This window comes from Phalaenopsis equestris, unplaced genomic scaffold (assembly GCF_001263595.1).
Source record: "Phalaenopsis equestris unplaced genomic scaffold, ASM126359v1 Scaffold000545, whole genome shotgun sequence".
Classification (NCBI taxonomy): domain Eukaryota; kingdom Viridiplantae; phylum Streptophyta; class Magnoliopsida; order Asparagales; family Orchidaceae; genus Phalaenopsis; species Phalaenopsis equestris.
This window is the reverse complement of record NW_018164985.1, coordinates 661,628-676,040: the sequence shown is the minus strand read 5'-3', so window position 1 is coordinate 676,040 and position 14,413 is coordinate 661,628. Positions and strand designations below refer to the sequence as shown.

The 14,413-nt window shown below is 39.8% G+C and overlaps 1 protein-coding gene across 3 annotated transcripts in view; it reads right to left on the bottom strand.

The window, feature by feature from the left end:
• Positions 1-10,794, bottom strand: part of LOC110029069 (putative methyltransferase C9orf114) — a 33,535-nt gene extending 22,741 nt beyond the window's left edge. The window contains exons 1-6 of one of the 3 annotated variants that reach the window (XM_020731185.1): positions 10,194-10,794; positions 6,816-7,180; positions 6,694-6,741; positions 6,434-6,583; positions 6,263-6,329; positions 4,889-4,953 (exon numbers count right to left, since the gene is read on the bottom strand). In XM_020731185.1, coding sequence (XP_020586844.1) covers positions 4,889-4,953; positions 6,263-6,329; positions 6,434-6,583; positions 6,694-6,741; positions 6,816-7,079 — 594 coding nt within the window. In that variant the 5' untranslated portion in view covers positions 7,080-7,180; positions 10,194-10,794. The remainder of the gene's footprint in view (positions 1-4,888; positions 4,954-6,262; positions 6,330-6,433; positions 6,584-6,693; positions 6,742-6,815; positions 7,181-10,193) is intronic. The other 2 variants (XM_020731186.1, XM_020731187.1) reach the window with 2 other exon arrangements.
• Between the last annotated feature and the right edge of the window lie 3,619 nt (positions 10,795-14,413).

Sequence of the window (14,413 nt, the reverse complement as noted above, 5' to 3'; positions counted from 1 at the left end):
GATCCATCTAAAACACCGAAAAGGAGATTGGATCAGTTCTCAAAACTCGTATCGAAAAGACCTGGAAAAGTAGGGCCCAAGGTCTTTCCTGACAAACATAAAGGGCAAGCTCGTGCTAATTTTCCCAAACCCCAAAGACATAAGATTGATCAAGTCCACCAAGTGCTTTTTCCAAATGAGTTTTAAAATCTCCCAAACTTCAAAAGAAAGTAACCTCGGGAAAACCACCATTAATATTTCCAAACTTATGTCGAAATCAAAATTCTCCGACTTTCAAATTAGTAGATAACCTCATGCATTAAATAAGCACAAAATTTGCCCATAAAACCACATAAATGCTCACGGCCAGGGTCAGCAGATAAGAGGAAACAACCAACAAGGCTCTCGGCCAAAGCCAGGAACGGGGACAAAAGGGGTTCACGGCTAGAGCGAGGAACAGCTACCAAGACGCATAACCAAAGGCAGCCTAAAAGACAACCAGTAAGGCTTACTGTTAAGGCAACAAAGAGGCCCGAAAAGAACTAATAAAGCTCACGGTTTAAGGCAGCAAAGAGCAGCTGCAAAAGCCCACGACCAAAGGCCATCCAAAGCACAAGTAAGGCCCACGACTACAGCCACCCAAAACACAAAGGGGCTCACGGCTAAAGCAAACAAAAGGACCACCAAAGACAACTATGCTTTCCTGACAAACACGAAAAGATAACTGAAATAATTATAATTTTTTTGAGATGGAAAACTTGATTCATCCACAACATTCAAGTCAATCAAGCTTAGCAAGGAGGACCAAATCACACCCAATGACCTACAATAGGCCTCGCGGGTAAGGACCAAAAGGGGAGGCTGATTCAATCACATCACAAACCCACGGCTAGGCACCAACCAAACATCACATGGCGGCCTCATAAACTGCCAAATCAATCCATCAAAACCAAATATCAGCCTTCGAATGTAGACAACACAGCACATCCAAAACAGGTTCTCAGGTAAGAGTTGAAACCAACAAGAATCAAAAAGAACCAAGCCATCTCTCGGGTAGGGATTAAAATCAGCAAAGCCACCTCTCGGGTAGGGACCAAAGACAAGCAAAGCAAATCATCAAGACTCTCGAGTAAAGTCGAGTTTTAAAGACTCAATCATGGGCTCAGGTGTAGGAGCTAAAACAAGCAAACCAAGCTCCCAAGTCAAGCCAAAACCGAGGTCAACAGAAACCGAAAGCCAAAACCGAGCCCAACAAGATTAAAACCAAGCCCAGCAATATGAAACTTCAAGCTTTCATTAAAAAAAATAAAGTTCTAGCCATTTCAAGCCAAGACCAAGCCTCCAAACCGAGGAATCACCTGCATATCTAAATATTTCAAGCATGAAATAATTCCAACGGATATTTGAACAGGGATGATACCTCATGAGAAGCTAAACCGAACCCCACACATGTATAAAAAAAATAAAATGAACTCCCTAGCATTCATTTTTAAGCAAGAGCAAGTCTTAAGATGCCAAAGCCGAAACCTCCCTAGCATGCATGAAAGCCCCAATAAATTCTTCAATATCTCATGCTAAACGAAAGATAAGCGGAAAGTTTAACAATATACATCCCAACATGCTTGCAAGAGTAGAAATTATTCCAAAAACCATGCTTAAATTATCCAAATCGCTACCAACATAAATATGATAGGATAAATAAAGAACATGCCATATCTCCACCACTTTAAGCAAAAATTCAAATCTAAATCCTAAAACATGCTCACATTTCATCCTTCACATGCTTTTAGAGTGAATGCTTCGAAATATATGAAAGCAAAGAGAACTAGCATGCTGTATTATCCAACAGAGCCAAGCTTAAAGGCTCGCCAAAGAGGAAAATCGAAAGGAAACAGGGCACCGAAGAAGAGGGGGGAAGGTGTTCCTCTTTAATGCCAAAGTAAAAGCACTGCAACACAAGAATTCACCTCAAAGCAATGCTCTCACAGAAAATTCCCCTTCCAATCTTCTCACAGTCAAAATTTTTTACTCTCCTCTTAGAAGACCTTTTTCTCAACCACCTTTAAAAATTCAAAATGAACTATGTTTATAGGCAGAGAAGAGAGGAGAAGAGAAAAGAGATCACACCATCGACCCACGACACTCGAATCGGGCTAAAAAAGAAAAGGACACCCTCCATGCTCACAGAAGGCGAAGCCACCGAAAAATCCACCGAAACCTCTCGGACCGAGCGGTCAGCCCAGTGGCAGCAAGGGAAGCATCGGGAAGAAGAGAAGAAATTGTCGTTCAAGTGTACTAGGAAACAAGCTTCCCAGAGTCAAACTACCAGAAAAAGGAAAAAATCAGCACAGCCGAAGGGGGCTGGCACGGCTTCGAGAAGGAGAGCCGCGAGCAGAAGAACGTCAGGCAAGGACGAACGAGGTCAACCTTCTCTCGCGTGTGGGAGGAAGAGCTCGGTCGGCTCAAGACCGAGAAAGGGAAAGGGTCAGGCACGTGAACGGGAGAGGAAAAAGGAAGCAGAGCTCGATCAACATTATCAAAATGAATAGATATTTCTAGTATAATTTTCTAACATGAAAATTTTTAAATACTTTTCTAAGCTGCCTGTCGGCGCTAAAAACTCAAACAATATGAAGGTGTCGGTTGCTGAAATCATATGCGATTTACTCGCGCGCGACGTCGTAACAAAGTGGGTGTCCTCGCTAGGCAAAATCGACGCTCCGGACGTGCCAGTGCAGTCCGTTTTGTCATCTGTCCGTTTCGTCATCCAGGGTCGCTCGGACGACGTCATCGACAATCGGGTCAAAACGCGCCAAAATTCAAATTTCACAAAATTTCGACCTGCGATAGATCTTCAAAAGGTTTACTTGAGCATTCGACAGGTAACAATGCAAACGATGTGAATCGTGGCGATCGGACGTGTCGACTCTCCGAATTGCGAAGTTTGTGCGCGCGGGAGTGCGAATTGTGCAAAAGGCACCCTAAGGCTCAGGAAGGTACTATAAGGAATCCCTTTTGGGTTTCCTCATGTTGGTTTCATCTTTCTACGTGTTAGAAGTCGATACCACACACGTGAAACTCCAGAAGGGGACAAAAGTGGGTTAAATTTCTAAAATGAGGTGGGTCCCATTTCTAAGGTTCTAAGATAGTCAAAGGGAGACCCCTAAGACTAGATCCTAAATCCTACGAGAAAGACTAAACCTCACTAAAAATGAGGTCAACAGCTACTAAAAAATATTAAACTTTTAAATAAGAGCACTCCTATTTAAATATGATTTTCAATCAAGATAATTAAGCATATGTTAATCCTTTAATTAGTTAACTACTCGTAATGATATTTAAATAACTATTTGCTTAAATGGATTAAGAATTTATTAGTGTTTAATCTAGATAATTAAGATTATAATATTTCTTGTTTAATAATAATTAGATGTTAAAATTAGTTAAATGATTAATTAGTCAGAGGCGCTAAAAACTAACTATTTACTCGCCAAAATACCATTTAATTATGATAAACAAATTAATAGTTTTAAATAGACTAATTAGGGTTAACTTAGACTTCAATTAGGCTACTAGAATGCATAATACTTTATTAAAATATTAATTAGCCAGAGTAGTTAGTGATTAATTCGAATAATGATTGGGGTATAGATATGTTGATGAGAAGTTTAAACTTAATACACGTAAATAAGGCTATTGAATGTTTAAATTGTACTAATTATAGATTAAATGGACTTAACCATACACCTTATAGAGATAATCTAGTTACTAAATTCATCAACCTTAGAAAATATTAACTAATTTAGCACAATTGATAAATGTTAGCCACAACTAAAAGTAAATCCTTAATTTCTAGATCTGAGCTATATTTATTAAATTCACACTAATGGCTGGATTTAAGAAATTCCATCAAATCATGCATTCAGCTAACCCATTGGTTTAGCAAGATTTAGCACAAATGAAGGTTAAATCCAAACTAAAACTTGCAACAAAAGAGCTCCATAATATTTTTAACTAAATTCAAATTATCGGTGATGGTCTCTAGTAATTGAGCCCAACCATAAAATCTAATTCAACAGCAACTCAAGCTCAGTTCTCTGTGGATAGATAAAAGGGACTTACTAAATCAAAACATAATGTTTTTCTAAGCTGCTAGCGCTAGTGCAAGGTCCTCATCATTCTCAAAAAAAAAAATTGAAACAAGAGTTCAATTTTTAGTTCTTAAATTGTCATTGAACTTGTGCAACGCATGTTCTTCCAAGATCAATTTGATAAGGTCAACAACACGTCGATCCTCAACTTTTTCCAATCTTTAATTTTCCTAAACTCTCAAATGGTGTTATGGAAGGCGCCAAGCAACCCTCAAAGTGATATATGTGCCTAATACCAGAAGAACTATAACCTTGCTCAAGCAAAGTGAAGAGACAAATTCACCTATTTTGGCTGAGTGATTGAAGTTGGGCATCGACGGACTCATCACCAGAGATTACAAAGACATAAACAATTGAGTTTAGTTGTTATGTGCTTAGTAGATCAGATGATAAACTTTCAGCAGAACAAACAATTGAACTCACTTCTAAAAGTGAGACCCAATCCCTTTTACATCTGCATGAAAAAACTAGCATTAAATGGAGCTCCATTGAGTTTGTAGTTGAGCTTAAATTTGACTTTTAATAAACTTGATTTTGGCTTATTGACTGATCAGGCAACAACAAACCTCAAGTTGCACATAGAAAAGCATGGTTCCAAAAAATATATAGCCAAAAGTATGAGCACATGATAAAAAAGAGTTATGAATGTGTTTAACAATCGATTATAATCTTCTAGATTAAACTATATTGAAAAGAGCACATCTTTTCAAGTAATTAAATAAATAAATAAACAGGGTGTAGAAATATACAAAACCTACCTTCCGTAAACCAACATCAACTAATGTTCCCCCTGGACCTGAAGAATTCACTTCCAATGTTACACCTGTAATAATGTTACACATTCGAAAAGATTTTTATGAGATCATCATATGCATTCGATAAACAACGTATCATGTAAGCAACTGACTCAAATGTGTACCAGTAAACCCAAGTTTGTTCAAACACCCAATCTTTTTGATGTTAGTTTCCTAAATCAGTGGAGCACCCAACATAATCCCTTATTTCATGAAAACAAAAAATTATTACACCCAAGCCATAGTTGCCAAATCGACTAATTCAATTCCTACTCTAAGAACCATGATCCAGTCCAACGTTCGGAGGCATGATATCATCCTTGCAAAGCAAAAATAAAAAAGTGAAGAGCCATATCTATTAACTATTCTAAACCAAGCAAATGCCATTTCTTCCTTCTTTTTTTTTTAACTTAAAAGTTTCTCTTTTTAGAACAAAGAGGATTAAATCCCTAGATCTTCTTCCCAGCTTTCTGCATCTATCTGCTCCAATAAGGGAGACAAAATGTCATAAGAGGCAAAAAAAATATAACTAGCTAGCTTTCAAAAATAATAATAATAATAACCGCCAGGTTACAGGCAGAGATTATGTACTAAAAAACTCAAGAAAAGACTCGTGTGATCCTCATGAAGGTGTGATCCTCATGAAGGGTTAATCAGGAAGCCTAAAATATCAAGAAGTTGGAGAATTTTAAGGGATTAAAATTCAAAAGCAGCTAACAAAATGACATTCTAGAAGTTGAAGAATTCCAAGGGATAAAATTTCTGAAGAAGACAACAAAAAAGACTTCCTGCATCCAATACTAAAAAATTGTTTTACTTCTGCAGTATCTAAGATAGCTGAACAGTTTTTGAATGCTTTAAGCAAGAATATAAATGATAAGCTTAAGCAATTAACCAGACTAGTTTGAAAGAAAATGGAAATCATCCTATTGCAGCTATTCTACTAACTGAAGAGTGAAGATAAATAGATTGCTGTGAAACCTTTCTACTTATAAAACTACCAAGCATCGGGTATTACTGAATCCAGAGAAGCGTTTAGGAAATGTCATCATTCCAGAATCATGAGAGAGTCAATTAAGTTAATCCACAATTGTCTGATGTGTTTCATGCTTGTATTACTGCATCTTTACAGCTTTGGATTATATCATGCCAATCCATCAAAAAGAAGAAACAGAGTAAATGCTTGTTCTATCATTCTATCATTCTCCATCCAAGCCTTGTTACACTGTGACAAACACCAATACCTCCCCACCCCCCACACCAACACCTCCCCAAAACCCCTTGGCACTTCCATATACCTAAAGAAAGTAAAATAGAAAGGTACAAAGAATAGATCACCTTCTCGAAATGGGGACCATTCATGCTTGCGGACATGATGAGGAGCATCAAGAGGGGGAAGCAAACCCTGAAATGAATAAATAAAACAAAAAATTTACACCCAAGTCTGTGATACTCCTCACCAGTTACTAGATATTAAAAAATAAATTTTCAGAAAAAAAAAAAACTCACCACATGCTTTAAACTATTGTGCATAGGGAAGAGCCGACGTCGCAGATATTGAGGTGTCTCCAAATACTGCAAAATTCTTACAAGAAACTGTGCACCAGTCTCATTTTCATCACTATTATTCACCATGGACTTACTATCAACTACCACTATCTGTGGATCAAAGTATTTTTTTAAATAAAATCAAAAATACATATTATCAGAGCAATACAAAAGAAATCCATTACAAAAATTAATTAAAGGGAAAAAAACTAAAATTCGACCTCATCGACATGGAATATGGTGGCAGCTCGAGCAATCTGACCTGCTAGCTAAAAAAGAGAGTGAAAGAAAAAAATAAAATTAGGAAAAGGAAGAGGGGGTTTCTAGGAGTATGAAAGATTACATTTGTATGAGCTTTTTGGGATTTAAAATGATTTACGAGAGTGGCAAGCTCTTGCGACTGGGTGTTGTCAATGATGGAGCCTATTACTGCAATACTGACCGTTGGTATCTCCTTCCACTTGTGCTCCTCCTTTTTGCTCTTCTTTTTGTTATTTTCTTTATGATTCCCCTCCAAAAAATTATTTGAGTTCCTAATGGTATCTTCTATCCAATTTTTCTCCTTCCTTTTCTTCTTCTTGATATTCTCCGCTTCATATTCTACCATCCTTATTCTCACTCAAACTCTAGATAATTCAATGTTTTTTTAGAGGTTAAATGCTGAGAAGGCCCTCGTGTTCATAGTTCTTTTATTACAATTTATACTGGCTGTCAAATAAGGAGAAAAATAATTCAGATTATTTATCAATAGATCAAATGTTCCTTTTTATTATATAACAACATGTAAATATATGTTAAAGATTATTTCATTTGGCAAACAATCAAGCACATAAATTAACAAGGAGTGCAGGAAATAAATGATTATAATAAGCACATAATTTGATTTACAAAGAAACAGAGAAGAATCATACTGTCAGATAATATCTACAAATTCATATAAGAAACAAGTTATCTATATCAATAATTCAAGGATGGACAGACTACATCTTCTTATTCAATAATAACAAAAAAACCCGGGTCAGATAATCTAAATCAAGATTTTATGCAACACAATGTATAAAATTCAATTATTTAAAACCTTAATGTGTCTACTCATCTACAAATAGTTATAAAGTCCCACCATCCATTTACAAATAGTAGAATTATGTTCTGGTTACTCATGAATTACAATTTTGGCTAGACTAAGTTCTTCATGCAAAAGTCCACAAAAATATTCCAAAAGTTATTATGTATATGCATATCTGTTTTTGTTTCATTCTCTCTCTTTTTTTTAAGAAGTCATCAGTTTGTCCATTTTCATATGCTTCTTTTTTTCCGAATAAATCTCTCTTCCATATCATAAAAATTATCAGAAAAATAGAGGAACCCGAAAAAATAGACATACGACAAAAACATGAAAGAACATCGAGAGTCTACGTGCGATAAACCTCGCAAAGATAGATTTAGTATATCCGCCCAAATAAGATCAGCTGGAAGCACCTTCGACCAATATCCGCTAAAGAATACTTACATAGACTACCCACAGCCATAAATTCAGGTGTGTTTGCCTGTTTTGGGATCTAGAGTGCTCCCAATGGGACATATCTCACTTGGTTAATTACGTCTTGGGTGTTGTCCAAGAATACTCTTGATCCGGGGAGTTTTGCTTACATTAGTAGTGACGACTAACATAGGACTATCAAAGGGCGATTATCTCGGAAGGAAATGCTCTGATGCTTTCAATGCTCTCGCTAAGCCATGGGGCGGAGATTGAGTCTATTGCGGTTTCTACATGGGCAACGAACTTATCAGCATATAGAACCTGTGAAATAATTAAATCATCCCGACGGAGAATCTCGATACGTCAAAGCATATCCGGGTAATAAGGGCAGAGGACAAATCATCGTATTCCAAACGGGCGACAATTCATCCGCAATCAAGCAGTCAAGATGATACCAACAAAGACAATAGAAACGACAAGGTTCAACGCGAGTAGTCAAAAGAAGAGGAGAGTAATCCCTACAAAGTAGAGGCAGTCGGGTCAAGGTACCACGAATTTGTCATCTCAAGCTACTAGGACCCTAAGTTCACCTAATTGGGACGGTTGTCGAGCCAACATGTCCAGAAATCCCCGATCAGCAATTCGTGAATTGTGTCGTCCGCAGGGACCTTGATAACCCTGAGGTCAAATAAAGGAACTTTATATTATGACTATCAAGTGGAGCTCTACGAGGTGAGACTTATATCTATCAAACTGATAAGTATGTCGCGGAGATAGTAACTCAGGAAGATAAGTGTCATAGAAGCAATGACTTAAAAGGGTGGGAGTGTCGTGGAGGCAGCGGCTCGAATGATAGATGTGCCGTGGAGGTAGTGACCCCAAAGGGTGGGCGTGTCGTGGAGGCAGCAGCCCAATGAATGGGTGTCGTGGAGGCAATGACCTGGAAGGGTGGGCGTGTCGTGGAGGCGACGGTCCAAAGAAATGGATGTTGTGGAGGCAGCGGGCGTGTCGTGGAGGAAGCGGCCCTAAGGAATGATGATCCTCACTGGGGAGAATCATACAAGTGGGGTGTGAATGAATGAAGACTCAAAATACAACTCAAGCATGTGATAAAGATTATGCAAGATGTCATACAAAACATATAGCACAAGAGGTATTGTGTTCGGTCGCCTAAGGTATAGGATGCCTCTGTGGAGAATTACACCTTGTCCTAATAACAACCAGACACACATGCAAATGACAAACACATACAGGGTATAGTGCACCATGCAAGCAAGCAATCAGATACTAATGCACATGTGAAACATATACTATGCAAGTGATGGGTCGACCCGACCAGGGCAGCCAGTCAAACCAAGTGATCAGTCGACAAGTTCGGAGCAGCCAGTCAAACCTAAGTGGTTGGTCAGCCCGATGGGGGCGGAAGGTAGGACCTAAGTGATTGCTTTACCAGGCTGGGGCGGTCGGACGGACCAAAGTGGTTAGTTGATCGAGCCAGTCAAACTCAAAGTGCTATGTCAATTGTGTGGAGGCGGCCGGTCAGACCAAGTAATTGATCAAACGGGCTGAGGCGGCCGGTCAGACCAATGTGTCATGTCGCCCAGCCCGAGGCAGCCGATCGAGGCAAGGTGCAAGTGCGACATACTCCAACCCAAACACATGACACAATTCGAAGCAAACAATCATAATCGATAACAAGCCACACTTGTGCTAACATCCTCAATTGGGCACCTAAGGTTTAGTACTTGTATGTGCAGCATAGCCAACTCCTACGTTGGCAAGGCGTGTGGGTAGTTTCACCTTTGGGTCTCCAAAAAGAAAACTCTCCACGATATTGTGGAATGGATTAACTACAAAGTTTTTCCCATTTCACAACTCCTGATTTTGAGAAGTGAGCTAGCTACAAAGTTTTCTCACACTGCAAAATCCAAACATCACAACCACTCCACGGAAGATTGGGGAAAGCCAATACAATAAAAAATTGGGATTTCAACCCGTTGGGATTTAGTTATAGGGTTCGCAACAGGAAACCGCTCGGCTCCGCAAAGTATTTGGCCACACATGTAATTCCTAACCTAGAGTTTTATCTAGGAAACCAATGGTCAATCCAAGGGAATATGACGCGCAGACTAGTGTCGACCGGCCAACTCACCCCGAGTGGGCTACCGGACCCACAATGCCTATCCTAAACTAACCATGGACTAGCTAAAAAAGAAAATGCAAGTGTCGAGGATGTTATACCATTGCGAAGGTCGATGGAAGTCCCACAGGTGCTTCGGATGAAGCTCTCCTAACGCAGGAGAGAAGTAGTTCATGGCATTTTACAAAGTGATGATGTCACGGCCCGCCGATGGGGAGGAGCTCTGGTGAGGCTTCCAGCCAAAAGGAGACAAGGAAGGAGGTTCCGGCGAGGTGGGGGAGTCGTCGGCAAGGGAGACGCCGCAAAACCACGGACTGAGTGATAGAAGGGGTGGTGCCTCTTTTCTAAGTGATGTGAGGGAAAAAAAAGCAGTAAGCGAGCTTTATTGGCGTCGCGGGAGTGAAGAGGTCGGGCGGCTTGGGCCACCGGCTATAGTAGGGTACGACGAAACCACGAGCCGAAGAGCGAAGAGGCAAAGTGCCCTAGGTTCCTCGTGCGAGCGAGATCATGAGGGCCTAAGGTCGGACGCGAAAGTGAGCGCCGACGGGGGCGGCTAGTCGATGGGAGAAGCGTCGCCAGTGGAAGCCGAGAGAAAGCTCGAGATTGGGACCTCGAGTCGAACTAGCGAAGGCGGGGGTGAGACCTGCTGCTCACGTGAAAGCCTTCGAGGAAAAAAATGGGGGTAGGGAATGCGAATGATTGGGGTTGGAGTGCGCTGCAAGAGTTTTTAAAGCTTTTACATATATATTTTTTATTTAAAAGCCTTGATTTGCATGTTGCTTGCTCATGCACTAAATCATATTGAAATAAGTATCCTATCTAGGTAAATCGATGCTCCAAATATGCTCGAGCACTCCGTTTTGCGATCCAAGATGGACAAATTCACCAACAAATAAGCTAATTTGAGCACGATTCGAGCGCGACGTGACGATCAAGACCTATTGATCCAATTAGAGTCTTCTGATAAACAAAATATTCATCGGTCTTTGCCTAAGGGACGACCAAAGTTTAGCAGAACAATCCTTACAACATGAACCTCAACACACGTCGGAGGGTCTTAAATGCATGTCTTGCACTAGCGAAATCAGTACATGCATCAAACAAGGTTTAATAGTCTCAAACGGACATCCTACACTCGCGATATTAAAAATTGATGCCAACAAAGAACCCCCAACAAGTGTGATGCATCGTTAAGACATATTGCACTTAATGGAAGCAACTCAATTTTTGATCAAGCCTAAATTAGTTGTACAACCAACAAACCAAGTGACCATAAAGAGCTAAGTTTCCTAGGAAGAAAAACGCTGGGAGTCATATTTAACCGTAGGGGTGAGAAGGAATCCCACGAGGCTTACATCCAACCCAAAAAGGTGGATTCAGAGGTCGTAAAAGCATGAGCCACAGGGGTGGTCCAGAGGTCGTAGGGGCTTGACCACGGAAGGTAGGTCTAGGGCCTTAGAAGCATGACCCAACATAGTGGTCTAGGGGCCATAGAGGCATGGCCAAGGAATGGGTTCTGGGGCCGTTGAGGCATGACCTAAGGCATGACCACGCAGGGTAAGTCCAGAGGTTGTAGATTCATGACCAAGGAATTCGTTCAGGAGATCTGGGGGCCATAAAGGCATGACCACAGAGTAATCAAGGTACTAAAACCTCAAACGCCTGCACAACATCAATTAAGACTATCGTAAGGCCTTACAACGCTCTTCGAAAGGTAGGTAGGTTGGCTAGGGAGTCGTCTACTACTTTAATGAGGAATTTCATAGGGCCTTATATCGCTCAATAAGTGGTAACATGTTGACTAGATAATGCCGATAGACTTACATCGCACATGAGCACTAGTTCTTATTGATCAGTTAGGACTGAGAGCCAAGACAATTTGATCGCTCCTACAAACTGACTAAGGTGCGTAATCTCAACGCCTGCACTACGTCTGTGATAAATCCAAAGAGTTTGCATCACCATCCAAGAGGTAAGGACGGTTGGCTAAGGAGCCAAGCAATAAAGCTAAGGATGTTAAGCGACGAGACACTCTCGTGAAAGAACCGACCTAGAAGTTGTGTGGTTCGAGAAGCATCAGAGTCGAATGGCTGAAGGGCCAAAAGCTAGAGACGCCAACCAGGAAGGAATGCGCACGGGACTTATATCCAACTCAGAAAAAGGGTTCAAGGGTCGTAAAGGAGTGAGTTGAAGGGGAGTCCAGAGGTCACGGGGGCATGACTCAAAAGACGAGTCCATAGTTGTAGATGCATGACTTGACAACTAGGTTCAGAGGTCGTAGATACTTGACCCAAAAGGTAAGTCCAAAGGTCGCAAAGGCATGAATCATCCTAAAAAAGTGATGAAGCCTTAAATAATTGTTATGGTAAGGAGAAACACCGAGGATTTACATTCATCCTTAGAGATAAGAAGAGTAAAAGGTTGGATTACCTCATGTAACCCAAGTCATTCATTGCAGTCTCATGAATGAACTGCCTAGAATTACAGTTCGAGGGCTATCTCAATAAGTGGTTGAAATGGCATAAATGTCAAAAAACAAGATGTCCTCATAACAAAGCCAGCGCCAAGATCGTATAGCTCGAGAAACACCTTAGCAGGTGGTTACAGAGCCAAATAATTGTCATGAGACGAGACACCCTCATGAAAGAACTAACTAGAACTTCGTATGGTTCGAGAGGCAACATATGCTAGATGGGCAAAGTGGTCTAGCAATCCAAGACATGGTGGTAAGAACGAGTAAAGCGGTTCTCACCGCATACAACATCATGGTATCATTGGATATCCAAATATCGCGATCGTGCACGGATCGATCGACTAGCTGAACTTGCCTGACCAATACGGGGTGACAAGGTGATGAGAATCAGCCTAGCCAAATATGTATCGAAGAGGGGAGTGAATGAAGCAAAGCACTTCTCATAGTACCTTAGGATATTATGTTGAGAGAGTTGTTAACCATGGTCTACCTAAAAGTGTTTAGCCTTTGAGCTAAACCATATCCGTAGAAGGACATCAACCTTATTTGTTCGAAGCATGCGGGATAAGCATATATTCCTCATTCATAAAGATTAACGGGACACGTACATCAACCCACACTCAATATGAGCAGGTGTAGTAGTCTCTAGACCCTGCACAGAGTGGATCGACAAAAGAGAAGGTAAGAGAATGACAAGGCTTCTCTTATATTGATCGTATTTTAAAAAACTTCATTACAAAATTTATCAAAATAACACACCCACCTATGCTGAAAATACGATCTACCTTAGTGATCTTAATATCGTTAATAATAGTAAGTTGTTTCATTTTTGTCGTCGCATTTTTAAAAAAGAAGTTTACGAGACATTAAAAAAATAATAAAAGTGGAAAGCCTGTAAGACCTGATGATATCCTAATTGAAGTGTGAAAATATATAGGAGATTTGGGAGTCGCTTGGCTTACGAAACTCTTTAAGATTATTTTAAAAACTAAAAAGATGCCTGAGGAGTCAAGGAAGACTATTTTGGTCCCCATTTTTAAGAATAAAGGGGGATGCACAAGAGTGTGAAAATTATAGAGGAATTAAGTTGATGTGCCATACTTTAAATTATGGGAGAAGATAATTGAACATATGTTGGGGCATATTACAAAGATTTCTCATAATCAATTTGGATTTATGTTGGGCAGATCTAGTATGGAAGCTATACATTTATTGAGAGGTTTGATAGAGAAGTTCAGAGAGAATAAAGATGATCTACATATGAATTTTATTGATTTACAAAAAGCTTATGAAAAGGTTTCAAGAGAAATCCAAAGGTTTCAAGAGAAATCCTTTGGAGAGTTCTTGAAAAGAAAGGTATTGAGATGACTTATATTCAAGTCATTAAAGATATATATACTAGAGTTGTAACTTGTGTTTGAAGAGAAATAGGATTCACCAAATATTTTCCTATTTCAGTTATATTACATCAGGGATTGGCTTTAAACCCATTACTTTTGCTTTAGTTATGGATGCTCCCGCTATAAATTTACAGAAGGATGTACCTTGGTATATGCTTCTTGCTGATGATATCCTTCTCGTGGATAAGACTATAGAGAAAGCTCAAAAAAAACTTGAACTATGGAGGTCTACATTGGAGTATAAAGGCCTTTCTTACATGAAATGTAATTATAGTAGTAGTAGCTCTAGTGACAGAGTTTTAACTATGGGTGATCAATTTATTAAAAGGTGTGAACGCTTTAGATATCTCAGGTTTATTGTTCAAAGTGATCGTGATATATATAGGGATGTTATTAGTAGAATTCAAGTTGATTGGTTGAATTAGAGGAATGTTGCAGGCCTATTGTG